This window comes from Coregonus lavaretus (genome assembly GCF_964263955.1).
Source record: "Coregonus lavaretus genome assembly, chromosome: 32".
Taxonomy (NCBI): Eukaryota; Metazoa; Chordata; class Actinopteri; order Salmoniformes; family Salmonidae; genus Coregonus; species Coregonus lavaretus.
In genome coordinates this window covers 17,032,843-17,051,983 of record NC_140019.1, presented here as the reverse complement: position 1 = coordinate 17,051,983, position 19,141 = coordinate 17,032,843, and the positions used below count along the sequence as shown (strand labels likewise).

The window sequence follows — 19,141 nt, the reverse complement described above, 5'->3', positions numbered from 1 at the left end:
GCTAGGTTCATGCTTGTTTTAGGGGATTTAGGATCTTCTGAGTGTGGATTAGAGGTACTACTGTATGTGTTTCAACTCTGATATGAACATCACTCTTCAGACCACGATGTGACCGGGTGATAGGATCTCCTGGACCCCACCTCAGAACTCTAACCTCGGGTGGGACCTTTAGAACTCCAAAGAAAGGGGGAAGAGAGACAAAGACAGAAAAAATAGGAACAAGAACGATAGAAGAGAGCGGGAGGGAAGAGAGAGGGAGGGTCAAAAGTGTTACTTCACACTGAGGATAGGGGATGGGAAATTGTACCAAGCCATCCATGAAAAACAAAATGAAGAAGGTAAGAGTAGTTCAATTTGCTTTTGTTTTTTAAAAGATATGGGGACGAGGGAAACTTATGCTTGCTACTTCCTTGTCTATGTGTGTTTATGTGTGCAGTATCATGACAATATTGACAAAATGTATTTGTTCTGCAAGTACTCAATTTAGAATAGGTCCTGTGTATTTATAAACAACATTGATCTGCATGATTGTCACAACATTGATCTGAAACAATATAACGTTAATTCTTCTGAACAACTCCAGTAGAGACAATCTATGACGTTTCCTTTTCACTTATATGCATAATGTCTCTGCATCTCTGTACAATGGAGACCTTTACTTGATTATCTCCAAGCATAATGAGCAGTATTAATCCCCAGAGATCTTTATAGTTGTGTTTCCTAAAGGGCAGGCCCCAAAACCAGATCAATCATGTACTAGACATTGTGATTTTGATACTACAGTTTTTCTCAATCGCATACAAGCATTTTTTTGAATAGATCAATGCTGTCGATTTTCAAAACAGTGTTCTCAAGACACATAACTCTGTGGCCTTCTGAAAAACAGTAAATGCATTTTCAAAATGTAGTTGCCTTCTCAAAACTTAAATATATTCATCAATTCTATATGATATTGTCACAATTGCTAATGCATTACTCAAAAGAACACAACTGTCTGCAAAAATATTAACACAAACATTTATTTATCTTGAGTCTAAGCTGACAAAACAGAAAGTTAGTCTGTTTTTTTTTGTATTCCAGTGATCAAAAGATTTGCTTTGCTGTCACTAAATCATGATGATCAAAATTGGAAATACAACTATCAAAGGGTGCATAATTATGGATAATGACTTTCCCTTTATGCATATTTCACCAAACAATTTCAAACACATCAAATTCAATATTATTCCTGATCAAAAAGAAAATAGAAAATAAGCACACTGTGCAGGAATCATTCATCAGTGTCATCACAATCCAATACCATGTATTCAATACTAAACATAGGCTTAGACTTTCCATCGGCTAGCAGAAACACAATCCTCAGTAGAAACAAGGAAAGGTGAATACAATGGAGGAACACAACTGATATGAATATATAGGCCTCAATCCACACCAAAACAAAGCTCTATAATGGAAGGTCAAAACCCATTCGGCATAGACCCCAGTTCAACGTCTAGTTTTGATTCACATTTGGTTGAGTTGTCAACTAACGTGAATTCAAAGTGAAATCAACAACAAAAAATTACCCACGTCATTGGATTTAGGTTAAAAGTTGGGTGAAAAAAAGACAAAATGCCCTTACGTTGATGACTATTGGCAAATTGATTTTTCACGTTGATTCAACATCATCACATAGATTTTTAGGGTTGAAATGATGTGGGGAAAATGTGTTCTTCTAAGTAACTCAAAGTTACTTAGAAGTAACTCCACTTCATTCTCTGCATGTCTGCAATGTTGTAAAAAATTAGACTGTCCCTGTTGCTTAGATCTTTCCCTATATTGTACCTTCCATTTACAATATTGTGCAGTAGTATTTACTGATTGCCAGAAACAGTGAACACATTTGCAACCTTTTCTCTTCTGATGAAAACAACATGTTAATATTCTGTGAACAAAACACTTTGCATTGAATTTTGTATTCATTGATGACAATTGTATTTACAGTTTTGCAAAACTGGGTCTAAGATATGCAATCCAGGCACGAAGGCAAGAAACTTATCAGACATTCTGCAAATGTATTTAAGCATTTGATCATTGTTGGTTTGCTATAGGTAAGCTTAACCACAGTTCCAAAAAATGCTTGTACACAGGTTGAGAAAAACTGTAACTAAACACAACTCTGGTATTCTCATATTGTCTCGATGTAATCTGTAAGTGTGTTATGTAACATTGAGTTGAGTCTCTGATTTGAGCAGAGTGTCTGAACACTTAGCAGAATGAACACCCCAATCCAACACTGAGCCAAGACTGAGCCTCGGAAAACAGAGCAGAGAAAGAGATAGATGGAGAGAGAGAGAGAAAGAGTGAGAGATGGAGGGAAAGCATGGCTTCTTGTAACCAATACACAGACCAGCACTTAAACAGACAGAGAGCTAGACTTATTAGGCTGCTGGTCCACTGGCTGATAGGGCTTGTCATGTAGATAGAGTTAAACTTCTAAAAATCGGACAGAGATTGCCAATCCTGTCCTGTCCTGTTTGCTGATGTAACATCTGATCTCCCTGAGGACTAGTGCTGTGGACAGCTGGCTGTCAGACCTCAGCAGACAGAGTGGGAAACAGAGTGTGAAACCAACGACTGTTGGGTTCACTAGTTCTGGATGATTCTGGTTCTAAGGGGGCCGTCGAGCCCCAGGGGGGCAAGGGGGGGGCATGGGGCCAGGAGGGGCCCCGGTCGGAGGGCGAGGAGGAATCGGGTGAGGACAAGGAGTTTAAGGCGCCCCTGTCTGCACTGGTCCAGAACTGCACCGTGTTACACAGCATCGTGGGCCCCGCCTGCATCTTCCTCAAACAGGGCTTTGCAAGCAGCCAGATCGTACGTACACACACTAGTGAACACATACACACACATACTGAGACACATGCATGCAAGCGCATACTCAATCACACACACATGTACACTTACAATTACATACTAAACTATTCACACACACACTCTCACACACACACACACACACACACACACCGACACCCACACACATCATGATCATCTTCACTTCATTCTCACCACATAACATTCTCTCCACAATCATTTCATTTTCATCATGGGACAACCAATCAAACTTGCTATATAAAGTACATACTGTAGGCAGAGAGGAGCCCAACCAAACCTTGACTGTGTTTATCACATACAGGGAGATTCCAAGAAGAACGTCCTTAGTAAAGCGAAAGAGATCTACAGGGATGTTCTCTCCCTATATTTCTCTGCCACCAAACAAACTCAACCTAATGTCCTACTACACCAAAACAGGCACGACCTACAGTGTGTATGTGTGTGTGTGTATAAACAATGCACATTATATGTCCAAGGGTCTCACTTATACTAAACCACCCAAATCTCCTAATCTCCAGCTGTTGGGGGGGGGCAACCCCCACCGTCCCCCCCATCCCCCAATAATCTGGTTACTACTGTGATTGATGTTTTGTGAAAGTGTTTTACTGGGTCCATAATACAAAAATGGCTCATACAATGTAATCTGTATAGATTTAGGTTCAGATATATTCCATCTTTAGACGCAATGTACTAGATAGATATACTGTTTAGTCTAACTTTGCAGAGCATTCTGGTTTACTCTTTATAATAATGTGTGTCTACTGGCACGCTGCAAATGACATGTACCGCCTCTGCCTTTATATATGAATCATACCATAGCAAAGAGTTGTATATTTTATCAAGGAAAGACAAATGGCAGACTTTCTCTCTCTCTTTCTCTCTCTTCTTTTCTCTCCTCCTCTTTCTATCTTTGGCTGATTGGTTCCCATGGTCTTTGTGATTGAGGCTCATTGTGCATTTCATAATATCAGTGGTTGAACATTGTGTGTTTGTTGATCTTTAGATTTGCATCTGGGTGTTTGACTGCAGTTGTTGTATCAACATAAAAGCATGCACGTATGTTGTTTGTCTTATTGTGGGTACGTGTGTAAACAGATTGTGTGTTTGTGATGTAGTGTGTGTGTGTGTGTGTGTGTGTGTGTGTGTGTGTTCATGTGTAACTACCAGTCTGCTTATGATGTCCTTCTGCTACCTCCAACAGGACAGGGACCTACGACCAGAGGAGATTGAAGGTAGATTATCCCCTTCTATCTCACACAATCAGAATCATACCATGACATGTTTTACAATATAGATTCTCTAATTCTTACCCTGTGTGTGTACTTGTATGCTTGTGTTTGTGTGTGTGTGCGCACGTACGTGCGTGCCTGTGTGTGTGCAGAGCTTCGCGAGGCATTTGTGGAGTTTGATAAGAAAAAGAATGGCTACATCAGCTATAAGGACCTGGGAGAGTGCATGAGGACCATGGGCTACATGCCCACAGAGATGGAGCTCATAGAGCTGGGCCAGTCCATCTGTGAGTCTGATGGCATCATCAACATGAGACAGCGGAAACACCACAGATTCATAGAATATCTGAAACTTTAGAGTGCTATGGCAGAAATTAGGTTGATTATTACAACGAATTATGAACCAAGGAAAGACAAAATCAAGGAATATTTAGGCAATGAAAGACATATTGTAACTATGAGTAATAGTAGTAATGTTTTTATCTGGTCTGTAGGTGGCGGCAAACTAGACTTTGAGGACTTTGTGGAGCTGATGGGCCCAAAGATGCTGGCAGAGACAGCAGACATGATCGGAGTGAAAGAACTGAGAGATGCATTCAAGGAGGTCTCTCTCTCTCTCTGTCTCTCTCTCTCTCTCTGTCTCTGTCTCTCTCTCTGTCTCTCTCTGTCTCTCTCTGTCTCTCTCTCTCTCTCTCTCTCTCTCTCTCTCTCTCTCTCTCTCTCTCTCTCTCTCTCTCTCTCTCTCTCTCTCTCTCTCTCTGATTGTGTGGGCTCAAAGCTGACAGAGATGGTTGCTGTCTTTCTCAATGTGAGTAACTGTCACTATAGCCTCCTTTCACTCTTTCTCTCTCTTTGTGTCTTTCTCTCTCTTTCCCTCTCTCAGTTTGATGCTAACAGTGATGGTCAGATCAGTATAATGGAGCTGAGGGAGGCCATGAAGAAGCTCATGGGAGAACAGCTGACCAACAGAGAGATCGACGAGATCCTCCGAGACGTGGACCTCAATCAGGACGGACTGGTCGACTTTGAGGGTGAGAGAGGTGTGTGTTTGTGTGTGTGTGTGTTTGGGTGCGTGTTTGTGTGTGCACCCATGCTCAGCTTCAGTACTGATTTATATTTGTTAGAAGCAGTGGCTTGGGTTTTTTGTTGGTCTGTGTATGGGATAATCATGTCTCCTTTTCATTTAACTCTCTTTCTGTCATTATCCCTCCCTGTTTTCGCAGAATTTGTTCGAATGATGTCACGCTGAGATAACCAGATGGCGTTGTTGTGTAACAACTGGAAAAGGGACCACTACATTTGCAGTGAACAACTGGAAAAGGGACCACTATATTTGTAGTGAACAACTAGAAATGGGACCACTACATTTGTAGTGAACATTATTGTTCTACTGACTGGACCTCGGTTTGTAATTTTTTGTTTAGCAGCACTTAAATTGAGTGAACTCTTAAGGTAGTTCTACAAATCTTAGAACTCAAGCTGTGACAGTTAAATTGAACATTGATTGGTTGTAACATATCAAAATCCAAATGCATGGCTGTCATGATTATATCTTATCTTTTTAAAGTGTCTTTTTTGGTTGTTGAAGTCAATGTTTTTATTCTGTGTTCAAAGGTTTAACCTTGTTTGTAAAATGTGACGTTATTTTCAAATAAAAAGTAATCTGTGTTTCTATTGCCGTTTATATGTTATCTTAAATGTAATCATTTATAAGACAGTTTTTGATTAATTAATTCATTGATGATCATTTGATAATAACATGAGACACATTTGAATGCAACATAAAACTAAAGAGGGATAATGATCATGTCTATGATATATTCACATTCTCTAAACACAGTATGGTACCTCTTCTGTTCAAGGCCAATGAGCTCACGGTTGGCTGGAAAAGATTAGTTTCAACCAACTAAGCAATTCTATGAACTTCTAAACATGACAATATATGCAGGGCCGGCGGGAAGAAACTATGCATTTAGCCTATCTGGTCAAGGAAATAAATCAATTTTGGACTTCAGTGGCCCAGTGGATGTGCAGTAGTGGCTATTCTATTATTATCAAGCCTAAAACCACAACAGCCAAGTTTTGAAAGCAATATCCCTGAAACAATTTATTTCTTCAAAGCATACCTGTACATCAGAGGAGGCTGGTGGGAAGAGCTATAGGAGGACGGGCTGATTGTAATGGCTGGAATGGAATAAATGGAACCAAGTCAAACACGTGGTTTCCATATGTTTGATAGTTCCATTAATTATATTCCAGCCATTACACAATAAGCCCGTCCTCCTATAGCTCCTCCCACCAGCCTCCTCTGCTGTATATAGGCGAAGACACTAGGTTTATGAGCAGCACTGTGGCAAGTTTGAGTCCGGGCTGATCACCTTGAGCTGCTGGGTGTAACAGAAATTAATCAGAGAAAGGGTCGTAGTTCATATGGTGCATGGACATGAGCTGAAGCGAAATTGCATAGAACCAAGAGAGAGCTGAAGGTTTTCCGCCACAACGGGAGTAGAACAGAGTTGAGTTCGGGGGTCGTTTTTCTGTGTGTGGCCACTGCTCATGCTCTCAAAACGTTGGCGCCCGGAGAAGACATGTTTCCGAGGTGAGCAGTATGATTATGATATGGAGTTACGTTGGGATGCCACCGGGCCGCAAAGTTGGGAGAAGAGGAATGTTGGGACAGGGACACAGAGGTAGATTTATGTGGAGGAATGGAGGGGAAAAAAGAGGAAGAAGAGAATGAGGAAAGCAGAGGTTGGATTTGAATTTGAGGAAGATGGCGATAAAAATGGAGATGGGGTGTCGAGGAAGAGTGGTGTCAAGTGCAAACAGAGTGAGCAGTGTGACAGACCGAGTTCTGGAGGTGAAATGGAAGTGAATGAGGGTGAGTTAAGTGAGGTGGATCCTTGTCTTTTGGCAGATCTGTTTGTGGTTTCAGGGTGGGTGGGAAAGGAGTTGGGTGCAGTTGAATCAGTGAAGGTAACCTGTAGTGGACTTGTGATATTTGTTTGTGTTTCTTCTTACCAGAGGGAGAGGGCGCTCTGTGTCACACAACTTGAGTCAAGATCTGTTTCCTGCTTTGCTCTTAGGAACAGGGCACCATTGAAAGGAGTGATTTCTGGGGTAGCATTAAGTGTGGAAATTCCTGGTGTTTGTGATGCCCGCCGTTTGGTGCTACGCAGACCCGGTGGTGAGCGTGGTGAAACAGAGGAGTCACTGTCAGTCCTGTGTGTGTCAACTATAGGGGTGCACACGTTGCTGGGGATCGGAAGTGTCCGGTGCGAGAGAAGCAGGTTGAGGTGGCTAGAGTCAGAGTAGTGCAGAAGGTGTTGTATGCTGAGGCAGTGAAGAAAGTAGAGGAGAATGGGTCAAGGGTGAGGGATCCTGAGAGGATCCCTGTGAGTAGTAGATCTGTGCCAGCACAGAGGGATAGGCCAACAAGTGATATATGCTTCAGTATGGTTGGCTTCTTAGTATTCATAGGTTATCAACTGTACCGCAGAAATGGAATGTAAATCACAGAAAATAGATGTTGTGGTGGCAGCTGCAGAGACGTATTTGGGTATACGAGATTTGAATTCAGAAGAGTTACAGGGTGTGTTGAGTGGTGGTGTCCCGTCCTCCCAGGCCGTTGGCATGGTTCAGGAGCAGATAGGGTCAAAGTAGTGGAATGGGGTAGTGGGTTTTTAATGAGTGTAGGGTTAATTGGAAGGGTGTTTTTTAAATAAATTTAAATTTAAATTTAAATTTGTTTTAGGTTAGTTTATTTATTTTTCCCCTTTCCGTATCACAAAGCATAATGGATTTATATTATAGTCCAACATGTTGGATGCCAACTGCCGTTAAACTCCAAAGAAGAAGAAGACGAAGCAGAAGTTTGAGTCCACGTAATGCAAATAGACGTAACATCTTTTGTCTTTTCAAATACAGCTCAACTGCTTCATGGACTCTGCCTCTAAACGACTGATGGATGAGAACTTTATTGCTAAAGCATACATTACCTAATTGTACCCGCAATGATGCCATCAAAGACACTGGAAGCACAACTGTCAAAGCTGCCGTCATACCACAATCGTGCCTCGATAACATGCGAGATTTTGAAAACCAACTGAAAGATTGCATAGACACCAATCTGGAACATGTCACAGGCGAAATCCTGTCGTGGTTGAAGGACAGTGTGGCCCAATTTGTCTGAGAGAGTGACGAGAAGGAGACGCGGCGACTGGAGGAGAGACGGGCAAACCGAGAGACCTGCGGGGAGAATGAACCGGAGAACCGTCTCGGCTCATTCACAAACCAGCTCAATAACCATAAAGTGCAGCTGCGGTACCACATACAGGCCATGGTCCAGGTGATGCTACGCATGGTACATTTGTCATTGAATTTCTCTAAAGAGTCATGTTTTTCTGTTTACTTTCACATTATATAACTTGTGCATACTGAATGATACAACTTAACATGTTACTGAATTACTTAGCTAACGTTAGCTACTGTAATTACATCTCTCCACTTTAGGGCTAACGGAGGTGGTCCAAGAGAAGAAGCAGAGCGATGAGGAGGACACTCTGGAGCTTGATGAAGAGGTGACAGCTGTATCCTGTTTTGTGGAAGCCGCGCAAGACTTGGAGTATGAACTCATCTTCAGGGAGGCAGGGAAAGGTGTGGGCCACAGAGGAGGTGGAGGCCAGCCTGCGACCCTCCAGCCTGGAGCTGGCTAATCCCAGAAAGGAGGACCTGGGGCTGGGTGATGATCAGGAGGAGCTGGGGGAGGAGGGCCTGGAGACCCAGGCAGAAGGGACAACCTATTCCCATAATTGTTCACAGTGCGGCAAGAACTTCAGTAAGGAGTGGGTCCTTAGAAGACACAGACTGGGGCCAGGGGAGGAAGTTGAATGGTTGCAGGGTCATGCCTGCCCTCACGGTGGCCGGGGCTTCTGGAAACGGAAAGGTCTGGCCTCCCACCTGCTGACTCATAGTGGGGCCAAAGCCTGCGATGTGTGTGACCAGCGCTTCACACGCCCTTATTCTCTCAGCAAGTGCCGCCGTCAACACAGCGCCGTCAAGCCCCACGGCCCCCCTCACTGCCCCAATCGCTTCTACCCCACCAATGGGCTCAAGAGCCACCTGCGCATCCAAGGAGAGAGGCAAGAACGCACCCCAGCCCCACTCATGCCTAAACTGTTCATGTGTACTGACTGCGGTAAGACTTTTTCCATTCCGGAGCAGCTGACCGTCCATGAGAGCATACACACCGGGAAGCGAGCCTTCGAGTGTTCTATCTGCCACAAACGGTTTCTCCACGTAGAGGAGCTGGGCGGCTACCAGATGACGCACCAGGTGGACTGGCCATTCCTCTGCCCACACTGCTCCAAGGGGTTCCGCTGCGCCAAGCACCTGAGACGCCACCTGGTCACCCACTCCGAGGTGCGGCCCCACCGCTGCAGCCTCTGTATCATGACCTTCCGCAAGCCCAACGAGATTAACGTGCACGTGCTCCGTCACCGGCTGGAGCGCACACACCCCTGCCCTGACTGCAGGAAGAGCTTCAAGACGGACTATGAGGTCATGCTGCACTGCCGAACACACAACGACGAGCACCCGTACCCATGTGACCTCATCACTTTGAGTTTCAAGCGGACGCATTACCTGGCATCCCACAAGCTCACCCACACTGGAGATCATCATATGAGTGTGAGCTGTGCCAGCGTAAGTTCTCTCGGCCCACTGGTCTGCGGATCCACAAGAGGAAGTTACACCAGAGTGAGCAGCCATACAGGTGCAAGTCCTGCAAGACAGACTTCCCTAACCTGGCCCTCCTAGAGGCACACAACCGCACCTCTCACCCTGACCCCCTACAGACGTAGCAGGCTGAGGTACTGATTCAGGGCCGCAGGTACCCAAAGATTCTACCACGACCAGAGGGGGGAGAGAGAGACCTGTCCACTTCACCTGCCCTACCCAAACAAGGGGAACCCCCAACACAGCAGGCAGCACTTGGTCCGGTTTTGTATCAGGGGTTCAAATAAAAACGTGGGGGAGGGACCCCTCATGATTTTGCTCACACGACAACCTGACACCCTTCCTGTCCAGTCACCTGCCACTGCCGTATCCCCCGCCCCCACAACGAGCCAGACCACAGCCACACCAGCAGGGCCCCTCAAACTACTGATGCCAGTTACACCAAACACACCTACCTCCACGTCGCACCACAAGAATGGGTAATTTTTCAGTACATAGGATATGAAATGATAAGGGCAAAACAGAATAAGCATGATTGACACTTTGTAATCCAGATGCATGCCTGGATAGTAACTATAATCAACACACTATGTAATTATCTTTTAACGTATGTATGTATATTATTTTGGGGGAAAGTATCCTGGTCACGCCACCAATATAACTATGTTAAGAGTCAAAGGGGAGGGGAAACCCCGCCTAAAGAGATAACACTTGGACATTCGAAGCAAACAGTGGCGTGGAACTAAAAGACGTTAATCATTTACATAAAGAGGAGTGACTATGTATGTTGTGTAAGAATGAAACTGTATAAAAGGAGAGCTCCCAGTCAGGATGGGCAGTTGCTCCATGGACCAGCTCAGCTTGTTACTTTGTAATAAAGTCTATACTGAAATCACAAGCTCTGGTATCTGAGAGATATTATTGAACTAATATTTCTACTACACATGCCACCACACATAGACAAAAAGCTACCCCACCCATACTCAGGAGGCTTCGCAAATCTGAGAACAAGAACAAGCCGTCAGTCAAAACCCCAGAACCACCTGCACAACATTACCTTACTGCTAGGGCAAGGTCAAGGGTCATCTCAGTCCTAGACAGCAGGGCTGCCAGTGACTGAAACTACTCCTAATTCTACCACCCAATCCAACCGCTAGTCCTTTATCAAAGTTGCCGGTCCTGACCTGAGCACAGCCCAATCAGAGAATGAGCCTGCGGCTCCAGGAAAGACCACAGCCAACAGCAGTGCCTCTCGTAGACTTGAGGCAGGATCAGGGAGAGGGGTAGAGGAAGAAGGGCAGGTGGGAAGAGAGGAAGAGAGGCAGGTGGGAAGAGAGGAAGAGAGGCAGGTGGGAAGAGAGGAAGGGGGGCAGGTGGGAAGAGAGGGAGAGAGGAAGAGAGGCAGGTGGGAAGAGAGGGAGAAAGGAAGAGAGGCAGGTGGGAAGAGAGGGAGAAAGGAAGAGAGGCAGGTGGGAAGAGAGGAAGAGGGGCAGGTGGGAAGAGAGGAAGAGAGGCAGGTGGGAAGAGAGGAAGAGAGGCAGGTGGGAAGAGAGGAAGAGAGGCAGGTGGGAAGAGAGGAAGAGAGGCAGGTGGGAAGAGAGGAAGACGGCAGGTGGGAAGAGAGGAGGAGAGGCAGGTGGGAAGAGAGGGAGAGGGGCAGGTGGGAAGAGAGGAAGAGGGGCAGGTGGGAAGAGAGGAAGAGGGGCAGGTGGGAAGAGAGGAAGAGGGGCAGGTGGGAAGAGAGGAAGAGGGGCAGGTGGGAAGAGAGAGAGAGAGGAAGAGAGGCAGGTGGGAAGAGAGGAAGAGGGGCAGGTGGGAAGAGAGGGAGAGGGGCAGGTGGGAAGAGAGAGAGAGAGGAAGAGAGGAAGAGGGGCAGGTGGGAAGAGAGGGAGAGGGGCAGGTGGGAAGAGAGGATGAGAGGCAGGTGGGAAGAGAGGAAGAGGGGCAGGTGGGAAGAGAGGAAGAGGGGCAGGTGGGAAGAGAGGGAGAGAGGAAGAGAGGCAGGTGGGAAGAGAGGGAGAGAGGCAGGTGGGAAGAGAGGAAGAGAGGCCGGTGGGAAGAGAGGAAGAGAGGCAGGTGGGAAGAGAGGGAGAGGGGCAGGTGGGAAGAGAGGAAGAGAGGCCGGTGGGAAGAGAGGAAGAGAGGCAGGTGGGAAGAGAGGGAGAGGGGCAGGTGGGAAGAGAGGGCGAGGGGCAGGTGGGAAGAGAGGAAGAGAGGCAGGTGGGAAGAGAGGGAGAGGGGCAGGTGGGAAGAGAGGGCGAGGGGCAGGTGGGAAGAGAGGAAGAGAGGCAGGTGTGAAGAGAGGGAGAGGGGCAGGTGTGAAGAGAGGAAGATATTCTGTAGCTGTAGTGAGACTTCTGACTACAGCTCCTAAACCAGTTGTATAGACGTAGGACCATAATTTGATCACTTTTGTTGCTGAGAATTTTCCTGCATAGCAGCAACCAAACTTGTAGTGTATTTAAGGAAATAAAAAGGCTTCTAAAGTAAAAAGGCTCAAGTTTGTAATTTTCACTTTGAAATGTCAGACTTGATTTGCCTTAATGAAAAATGTGTCCGCCCCTACAAAAACTGTCCATTAATTATAATCCACATAATAATTCACATTTCCTGTTGCTGCTGAATTATTTTCCTGCTGTAGCAAACTGGCTCAAATTAAGATCCTACATATGTTATTGTACAGACTCCCTGAGTAAGGACTGACTGCTTTTTAGGTCGTATCTTCTGCGTGTTTTCGTGTTTGGATGGGTATGATCGGTTGGATACGTTTGACAACTCAGGGTTGTATTCACGAAGAAAGAATCGGTAGCAAACAGAGGACAAAACGGAGAGACCAATATTGAACTCTTTTTGTTTTGTTTGTTTTACTACGGTATGCACTAATTAATATACGACCCAGCTTCCTACCGATGTACTTCTAGACAATGTGGGACCCTTTACGTGGCTGTTTCATGGCAGATTCAAATAAAGTATCTCGTGTTTGGCTGAAACTAATGCACTGGCTAGTGATTCATTCAACTTTTCTCTGGTACCTCGCTCCTCACTTGGGGTTGTCTAGATCCATAACTCATAAAACCTTTATTCTCTTTCAGTGTGTACCTGGTTCCAGGAGTGTATAGGCAAGTTACCTTCACCCTAAACCCCTTGTGGCCATGGGAAACAACATTTAGGCCAGGATTCAATGCAAGGGGTGTTATAGCGCAGCGCACTAGACAGCAGCCGACGATGTGCCTTTTAAAGGCACTTATGAAAAACGCTGTGCATGTCGGCCCTTAAAAGTCGCTTATAGTGCACTGCGCTATAATGCGCCTTGCATTGAATCCAGGCCTTAGACTTAAGAAACACGCAAATACACAGTGCTTGATCCATGATTGTTAACGTTAACAGTGAAGTACAGATCATCATATTCACAAAGCACTCATAAAGGCACTCACGGAGAAAACGCTCTCTTCGGGAGGACAAACATTAAATGACATTCAGTTATCCATTTCCATTCGCCATTTTACTGAGTCTTGAGAAAATAAAATGGCTTAAAATATATATATTTTTTTTAAGTATTGATTGATAGGAAGTAGAAAACAAATTCAGACTAGATAATCTATCATATCGATTTCTCTACACATTTTCTCGGTTCATATGAACTGTTTTTCATAATCAATGTCATTATTTCTCTCGATTCATGAAATTTCCCATCCCTCAATTCTCCCACCCCCTAATGCTGCGAGAAATACCTTCAGTAAGGAATCACCGAGCTCTCTAGTCACCGGACGTTAAGTCGCCATCTATCTTTGATAGTTTGATCGCTGGAGGTAGTGCCTGGTGAAACTGGGCCGTAATTGTAGGCCCCTAGAACATTTTTCATTTATATATTTCATGCTTTTTTTGTTGCAGAGCAGGCTCCAGATCTGATGTGGCGGTCCAGACCTCCTTTCTCTATGTAGGTCTTCCCACAGTCTTCACATTCGGACTTGGGCATACTGCCGTGGATGTGGGCCCTGTGCCTGCTGAGATTCCCCCTCTCTGAGAACCCCCTGCCGCAGTCTGGACAGAGGTGGGGCCTTTCCCCCGAGTGGATCAGCATGTGTTTACGCATGTTCCCACTGTCGTTGAAGCGTTTGTCGCATCTGGGGCAGGGGAACGGCTTCTCCCCGCTATGAGTGCGAATGTGTCTCTCCCGGTCACGGCGGGATATGAAGGCCTTCCCGCACTCCTGGCAGGAAAAGTTTTTGGGCTTCCTTTTGGGTTCCAGAGACGAGGAGACACCACCTCTACCTCTTTTGCCTCGACCTTGTGACGATGATGTTCTTTTCCTGTGCCGCAGTGGGGACGCCTCTCGAAGAGCGGGGATGTCGGCGTCTGGGTCGTCCTGGAGGGTCTGGGGGTCGGCAGGGGCCCAGGTGGGGTCCTCTTCCCCCTCCTTGTTGTCTGACTCAGAGTCGGAGCCCAGCATGGCAGAAAGGGAGTGGCTGGCGGACTCAAATCCCAGTCGACGCTGGGACTCACCCAGGGCCTCGTCGTCCTCCATGGGGGCTAGCCAGTCTCCAGGGCCCTGGTCCTCCTGTATCTCTGGTTCTGTCTCACCTTCCTCCCTACACACAAGACTGGAGCCTGCAGCTGCCGAGGGCTGAGAGGGGGCCTGAAGCTTAGGGAGACCGGAATACTTTGGATGTGACACTCCTCCAGACTTCTTCAGCTCTGCTTTCTCCTCCTCTTGGTCTGTGCATGATTGGCTGGATGGATCATGAAGCTCAAGTTTCATTGGTTTAGAGTCAGGAATCTCCTTGTCTTCACTCTCCTGTTTGGTAGGTAGTAAAATGGGCGTGACTGTGGTCTCATACTCCTCCTCTTTGATGTGCGGTGGCCTCTGAGGCTCAGGGTTCGTAACAAATATTTCTGTCCGCTCCTGTTTGACACATGAAGTAGGGAGGGACTCCCGACCTCTGGAGACCAGTTCCACCTCGGAATGTTCATTTTTGGGCAGAACTCTTTGGGGTGACCCTGGTCCATGTGAGCTGTCCATCTCCCAGGCCATCACCACTAGGACAAAACAAATGGTATTAGAACACATGACATAAGCTTCTTTCATAACCACAATCTGCTGTCAATGTTGGAGTTCAGTTCGTTTTGCATGGCCCGATTACCCGGGTGGGTGGAGATTTCACTTAAAGGCCAATGGAATGGTCCAAAATGTGCAACTCCGCCCACCTGGGCAGGGCCTGCAAAACAAACTCTACCATTGTAGAAAACCTGTGGTAGCACCACGTATGTATATAAACCAGTGAAGGCTGCTGAGGGGAGAACGGCTCATAATAATGGCCAGATGTTGTTGCTAATTTGTAGCTTCTCCCTTTAAAAGAATAACTTTCAACATGAAGTTAAGTTTCAAATGATCATCATCTGGTGAGTGGAACTGTGTTTTTTATTGCAGCGCGCTTGCTGATGTTAGCCATCTCTTTGAAAATAACTTGTGTGTGAAACATTGTTGCATTTAAACTTTAGATCACCGGTTACTTTGTGTGCTAAAGGTTAAATGTTTTTTTGCAATGGTAAGTAATAGTTGTAAAAAATGCTTAGCCTAATGGTTGTGTTTTTGTATTCTTATGATTGGGACCTACTGGCTTATTATGTCAGAGTTCATGGACTGCTGTCTTTCCATCGGCCCTATGCAGTGGTGTAGTGGTGCCTGGAGAAGTGGGTCCTGTGTGAAGGAATTGCCCCACTAGATTTTTCAGATTTTCACTCAAAATCACACTTTTTTTAAATAAAATAAAAACGACACAAATGTGATGTTCTAAGTCCACAACAATGCTTAAACCACATCAGGAGACCATTTTTGAGGTCTGTGAAAAATACAAAAAATGGAAGGTGTAGTTGCCCTTTAATTCAATTGAGCAAAACAAATGCCATCCCCATTGATACAAATCAGCAAATAATTGTCAGGTAGGCAGTCAAAATCTAATTGGAAAGGTTTTCAGGGAAAGCCTTTATAAATGTTAATGCAAACAGCGCATGATGACTGAATAGCGCATCGCAAATAGCCTACTAACCAAGACTAAGGACCAAACCTTTTCAATACCTTGTTGCCTTAGTTAGAATTTACTTGTAGGTATCATAAATTGACATTTCTTTCCTACCTACCGGCTACCGATGTCATTTTTCTTGAGCTGCTCCATGCAACAACCAGTTGAGAGCTGCAAACTCTTGCTGCCTGCAGATTATATTCTGCAGAAACTAGGATATGTGAATATATTTCACGTGCTTTGCGATTATGTAGGCTATTTTGTGCATTATTTCTCTATTGTACTACATAATTAATAAGTTGTATACCTCCACTATACTACTTTTGATACGCAACAGAAGGGATTAAGAAGTGAGTATAGGCAATGCACACGGAAAACCCCTTACAAAAAAAGATTGCAGTTTTGAAACTGCAGTCGACTGTGGTATTTTGGACGCAGTAATTGCAGAATAACTGCAGTGTACTGCAGTTGAACTGCAGTTATACTGCACTCTAACTGCAATCTTTTTTCATAAGGGACAGTGGGTATAGGGCGTATACCTGCATAAAGCCTCCACTACATCACTGGCCCTTCGTGTTTTACAAAACTGAGTGCACTGGTATTATGGTTGCTGTCCTTTCAGCATCACGAGCCTGTCACACATTGAAGGCCTAGGTGTCCAATAGGTTCGCCACTGCGCAAACATGTCTACTATAGATATAAAGACCATTAGAATTTCCCCGTCTCCACTTACTAATAGTAAGCATGCAACTTTCCAACAATTTACCCCACTCAAGGAAATTCAGACAAACTTTGAGGATATTTTTCAATGAAAGTAAAGGACAGTAATGTTACAAGTAAGCTAGGAATCCCAGGTTTCAATAGGTGACAAGATATTGTTTCAAGAAAGGAGTATATATATTTGGCCTGGCAAAGTGCTTTTATGCGCTGACTGAATGAATGGAAGCTGATAATGATGGGCTTTTTACTCAGCTGGTCTGAAATTACGAGTCCTCACTGTCCAAGACCGAGAAAAAATTTATCTGACACCGAGACAAGACCGAGACACTCAATGTGTTGTACTACAACACTGATATAAACCCTGGATTGATGATTCTATGTGTTGTCCAATGAGAGGCTTTGAAGCCACCGGTCGGCCATATTGGCGCTCCCAGAAGGAGCAGTCCTCCATAGGAATGAATGGAACTCTACAGTATTTCAATTAAATGTTTCAAAGACAAAATTACATGTATACTGAACAAAAATATAAACGCAACATGCAACAATTTTAAAGATTTTACTGAGTTACAGTTCATATGAGGAAATCAATCAATTGAAATAAATTAATTAGGCCCTAATCTATAGATTTCACATGACTAGGAATACAGATATGCATCTGTTGGTCACAGATACCTTGCAATTGTGTTCGTTGTCCGTAGCTTATGCCTGCCCATACCATAACCCCACCACCACCACCATGGGACAGTCTGTTCACAACGTTGACATCCGCAAACCCGCTCGTCCACACGACGCCATAAACATGGTCTGTGGTTGTGAATCCGGTTGGAGGTACTGCCAAATTCTCTAAAACAACGTTGGAGGCAGCTTATGGTAGAGAAATTAACAGTACATTCTCTGGCAACAGCTCTGGTGGACATTCCTGCAGTCAGCATGCCAATTGCATGCTCCCCCAAAACTTCAGACATCTGTGGCATTGGGTTGTGTGACAAAACTGCACATTTTAGTGGCCTTTGATTGTCCCCAGCACAAGGTGCACCTGTGTATTTCTGGGATATTTTATTTCAGCTTATGAAACCAACACTTTACATGTTGCGTTTATATTTTTGTTCAGTGTATTTATGTATTTTGTTGTTGTTGTAGTGGGGACATTAACATTAGTAATCTCTTTAAATATTTATGTTTAGCTCACATAATATAATTTAAAATTATGCATTAATGTGTCTGTAATAGAATAAACGTGGCGAAAACAAATGTAGACATTAATAAATGCATTTCTGTAGCTTCCAAAATATGTTTTACAATGGCGAGGAAGTGCCAAGATGGAGGCACGCACGTTGGCTTCAACACAGCGCCCCCATTCAGTCTTCTAGTGTATATATATAAATAATTGGATAAGACTGGTTCTGGCTTCAAGTGGGCTAGTTGTGAAAACGCACTTTCTCCACGTCTTGCAGAGAGAGGGCGGGGTCTTCTAACAACATCCAAATTGCGTGGAATTACGCGGAAAAGTAGTAAAGGTGTAAACACTACTATTATCGCGTGTCTACTTAATTGACTAATATGACAGAAAGCCATAACCGTTGTCTATTTGTCATAAAGTCGCTTAGCTAAATGTTTATAAACTGCTAGTAAAATAGTTTATTCTCGACTCACCGCATCGTCAATTGACCTTGTTTTGATCAGCTGGAAGATACCAGTCTGTTGACTTGTTAGTTGCTGGCTAGCTAGATTGCAAAAAAGTCCACACGAGAGGCATGGACCGTAAACAAAACTGACCAAATCCGCATGACGAAACCTCCTTTCAAAGTTGATTGTTATTGTTTACCAGTGGTTAGCTATCAAATTCCAGCATTTCTGAAGGCATGAACACTCCGGAAACGATACAGTTTCGTGAGTGGACACCACGCAGAGAGGAAGAGGAAGAGAGGCCCAACTCGGCAGAAAATCAGTCTCCCTCCGCAGGTGTCGATGTTTCACCCACCAAGCTAGGAGTTTTTGTGTGGAGTGTCGAATTTGGTCAACACAAAAAAGTATGTCTTATTTACGTGAGGTTTATTTGATCGAATAGAAGTTAGTAATGCTTAAGTTGTTACGAGTGTACTGATATAAATAGGACACGTGACATCCCGGCAACTGAGAAAAAACACTATTTCGAAGTTGTCTCGAGATGGCTATGCATATTCATGACATGAGGCTATTAGCGTAGGATCTCTCTCCATTGAATACAGGCGGTTGACGCGAATATTCAAAAAATAGTTTACAATAATGAGATGTATCCACCAATCCTAAGAAAGGATAGGCGGGAGCCAACCCTCTGTGCCCCGTTGTGGACAACGTCTCCCAATGTTAGGGTGGAGAGACATCTTGTCAGTATATCCAGAATCTTTGCTGGACCTTCTTCTTCTTTGGTATCATGGCGTTCGCACATTTTGTTTGCGCATGCCGCCACCTACTATGCGGTTGTGTGTGGTCGATCACATTACATTTTGTGATACAACAATTTAAAAGGAAGGGGGAAAGGCAAAAATTGCACCATCAACTAACCCTATGCCTAAATACCACTAT

At 44.7% G+C, this 19,141-nt stretch overlaps 3 protein-coding genes across 5 annotated transcripts in view; 2 read left to right on the top strand and 1 right to left on the bottom strand.

Moving 5' to 3' along the window:
* Nucleotides 1-293: 293 nt before the first annotated feature.
* On the top strand, nucleotides 294-5,349 carry LOC311107731 (calcium-binding protein 2-like; the record flags this gene model as incomplete). The annotated part of the gene is made up of 6 exons (XM_084150247.1): nucleotides 294-338; nucleotides 4,073-4,103; nucleotides 4,253-4,387; nucleotides 4,595-4,704; nucleotides 4,984-5,131; nucleotides 5,324-5,349. The coding sequence occupies 6 exons, from the start codon at nucleotides 294-296 to the stop codon at nucleotides 5,347-5,349; spliced, it is 495 nt and encodes a 164-aa protein (XP_084006373.1).
* A 7,844-nt stretch (nucleotides 5,350-13,193) lies between these two features.
* LOC311107407 (uncharacterized protein) lies at nucleotides 13,194-18,489 on the bottom strand. 3 transcript variants are annotated; one of them, XM_084149896.1, is made up of 2 exons: nucleotides 18,402-18,489; nucleotides 13,194-14,873 (listed from the first exon to the last, which is right to left on the bottom strand). In XM_084149896.1, exon 2 carries the CDS (start codon nucleotides 14,866-14,868, stop codon nucleotides 13,708-13,710), a length of 1,161 nt encoding a protein of 386 aa, XP_084006022.1. In that variant the 5' UTR covers nucleotides 14,869-14,873; nucleotides 18,402-18,489; the 3' UTR covers nucleotides 13,194-13,707. The 3 variants fall into 3 exon arrangements, with proteins under 3 accessions (XP_084006022.1, XP_084006021.1, XP_084006020.1); XM_084149895.1 differs by having other exon boundaries at nucleotides 18,230-18,472; XM_084149894.1 differs by lacking the exon at nucleotides 18,402-18,489 and adding an exon at nucleotides 17,249-17,322.
* LOC311107409 (beta-crystallin A1-2-like) overlaps nucleotides 18,249-19,141 on the top strand; it is a 35,997-nt gene continuing 35,104 nt past the window's right edge. Inside the window, exon 1 of the mRNA XM_084149898.1 lies at nucleotides 18,249-18,606. The gene's annotated coding sequence lies outside the window, so the exon portion shown is untranslated. The remainder of the gene's footprint in view (nucleotides 18,607-19,141) is intronic.

Coding starts and splice junctions, on each gene's coding strand:
- LOC311107407 (XM_084149894.1), bottom strand. CDS start 17,294: ATGGTATGGGCAGGCATAAGCTACGGACAACGAACACAATTGCAAG. Junction 14,874..17,248: donor ACAACGAACACAATTGCAAG/GTATCTGTGACC, acceptor GTTTTGTCCTAG/TGGTGATGGCCTGGGAGATG.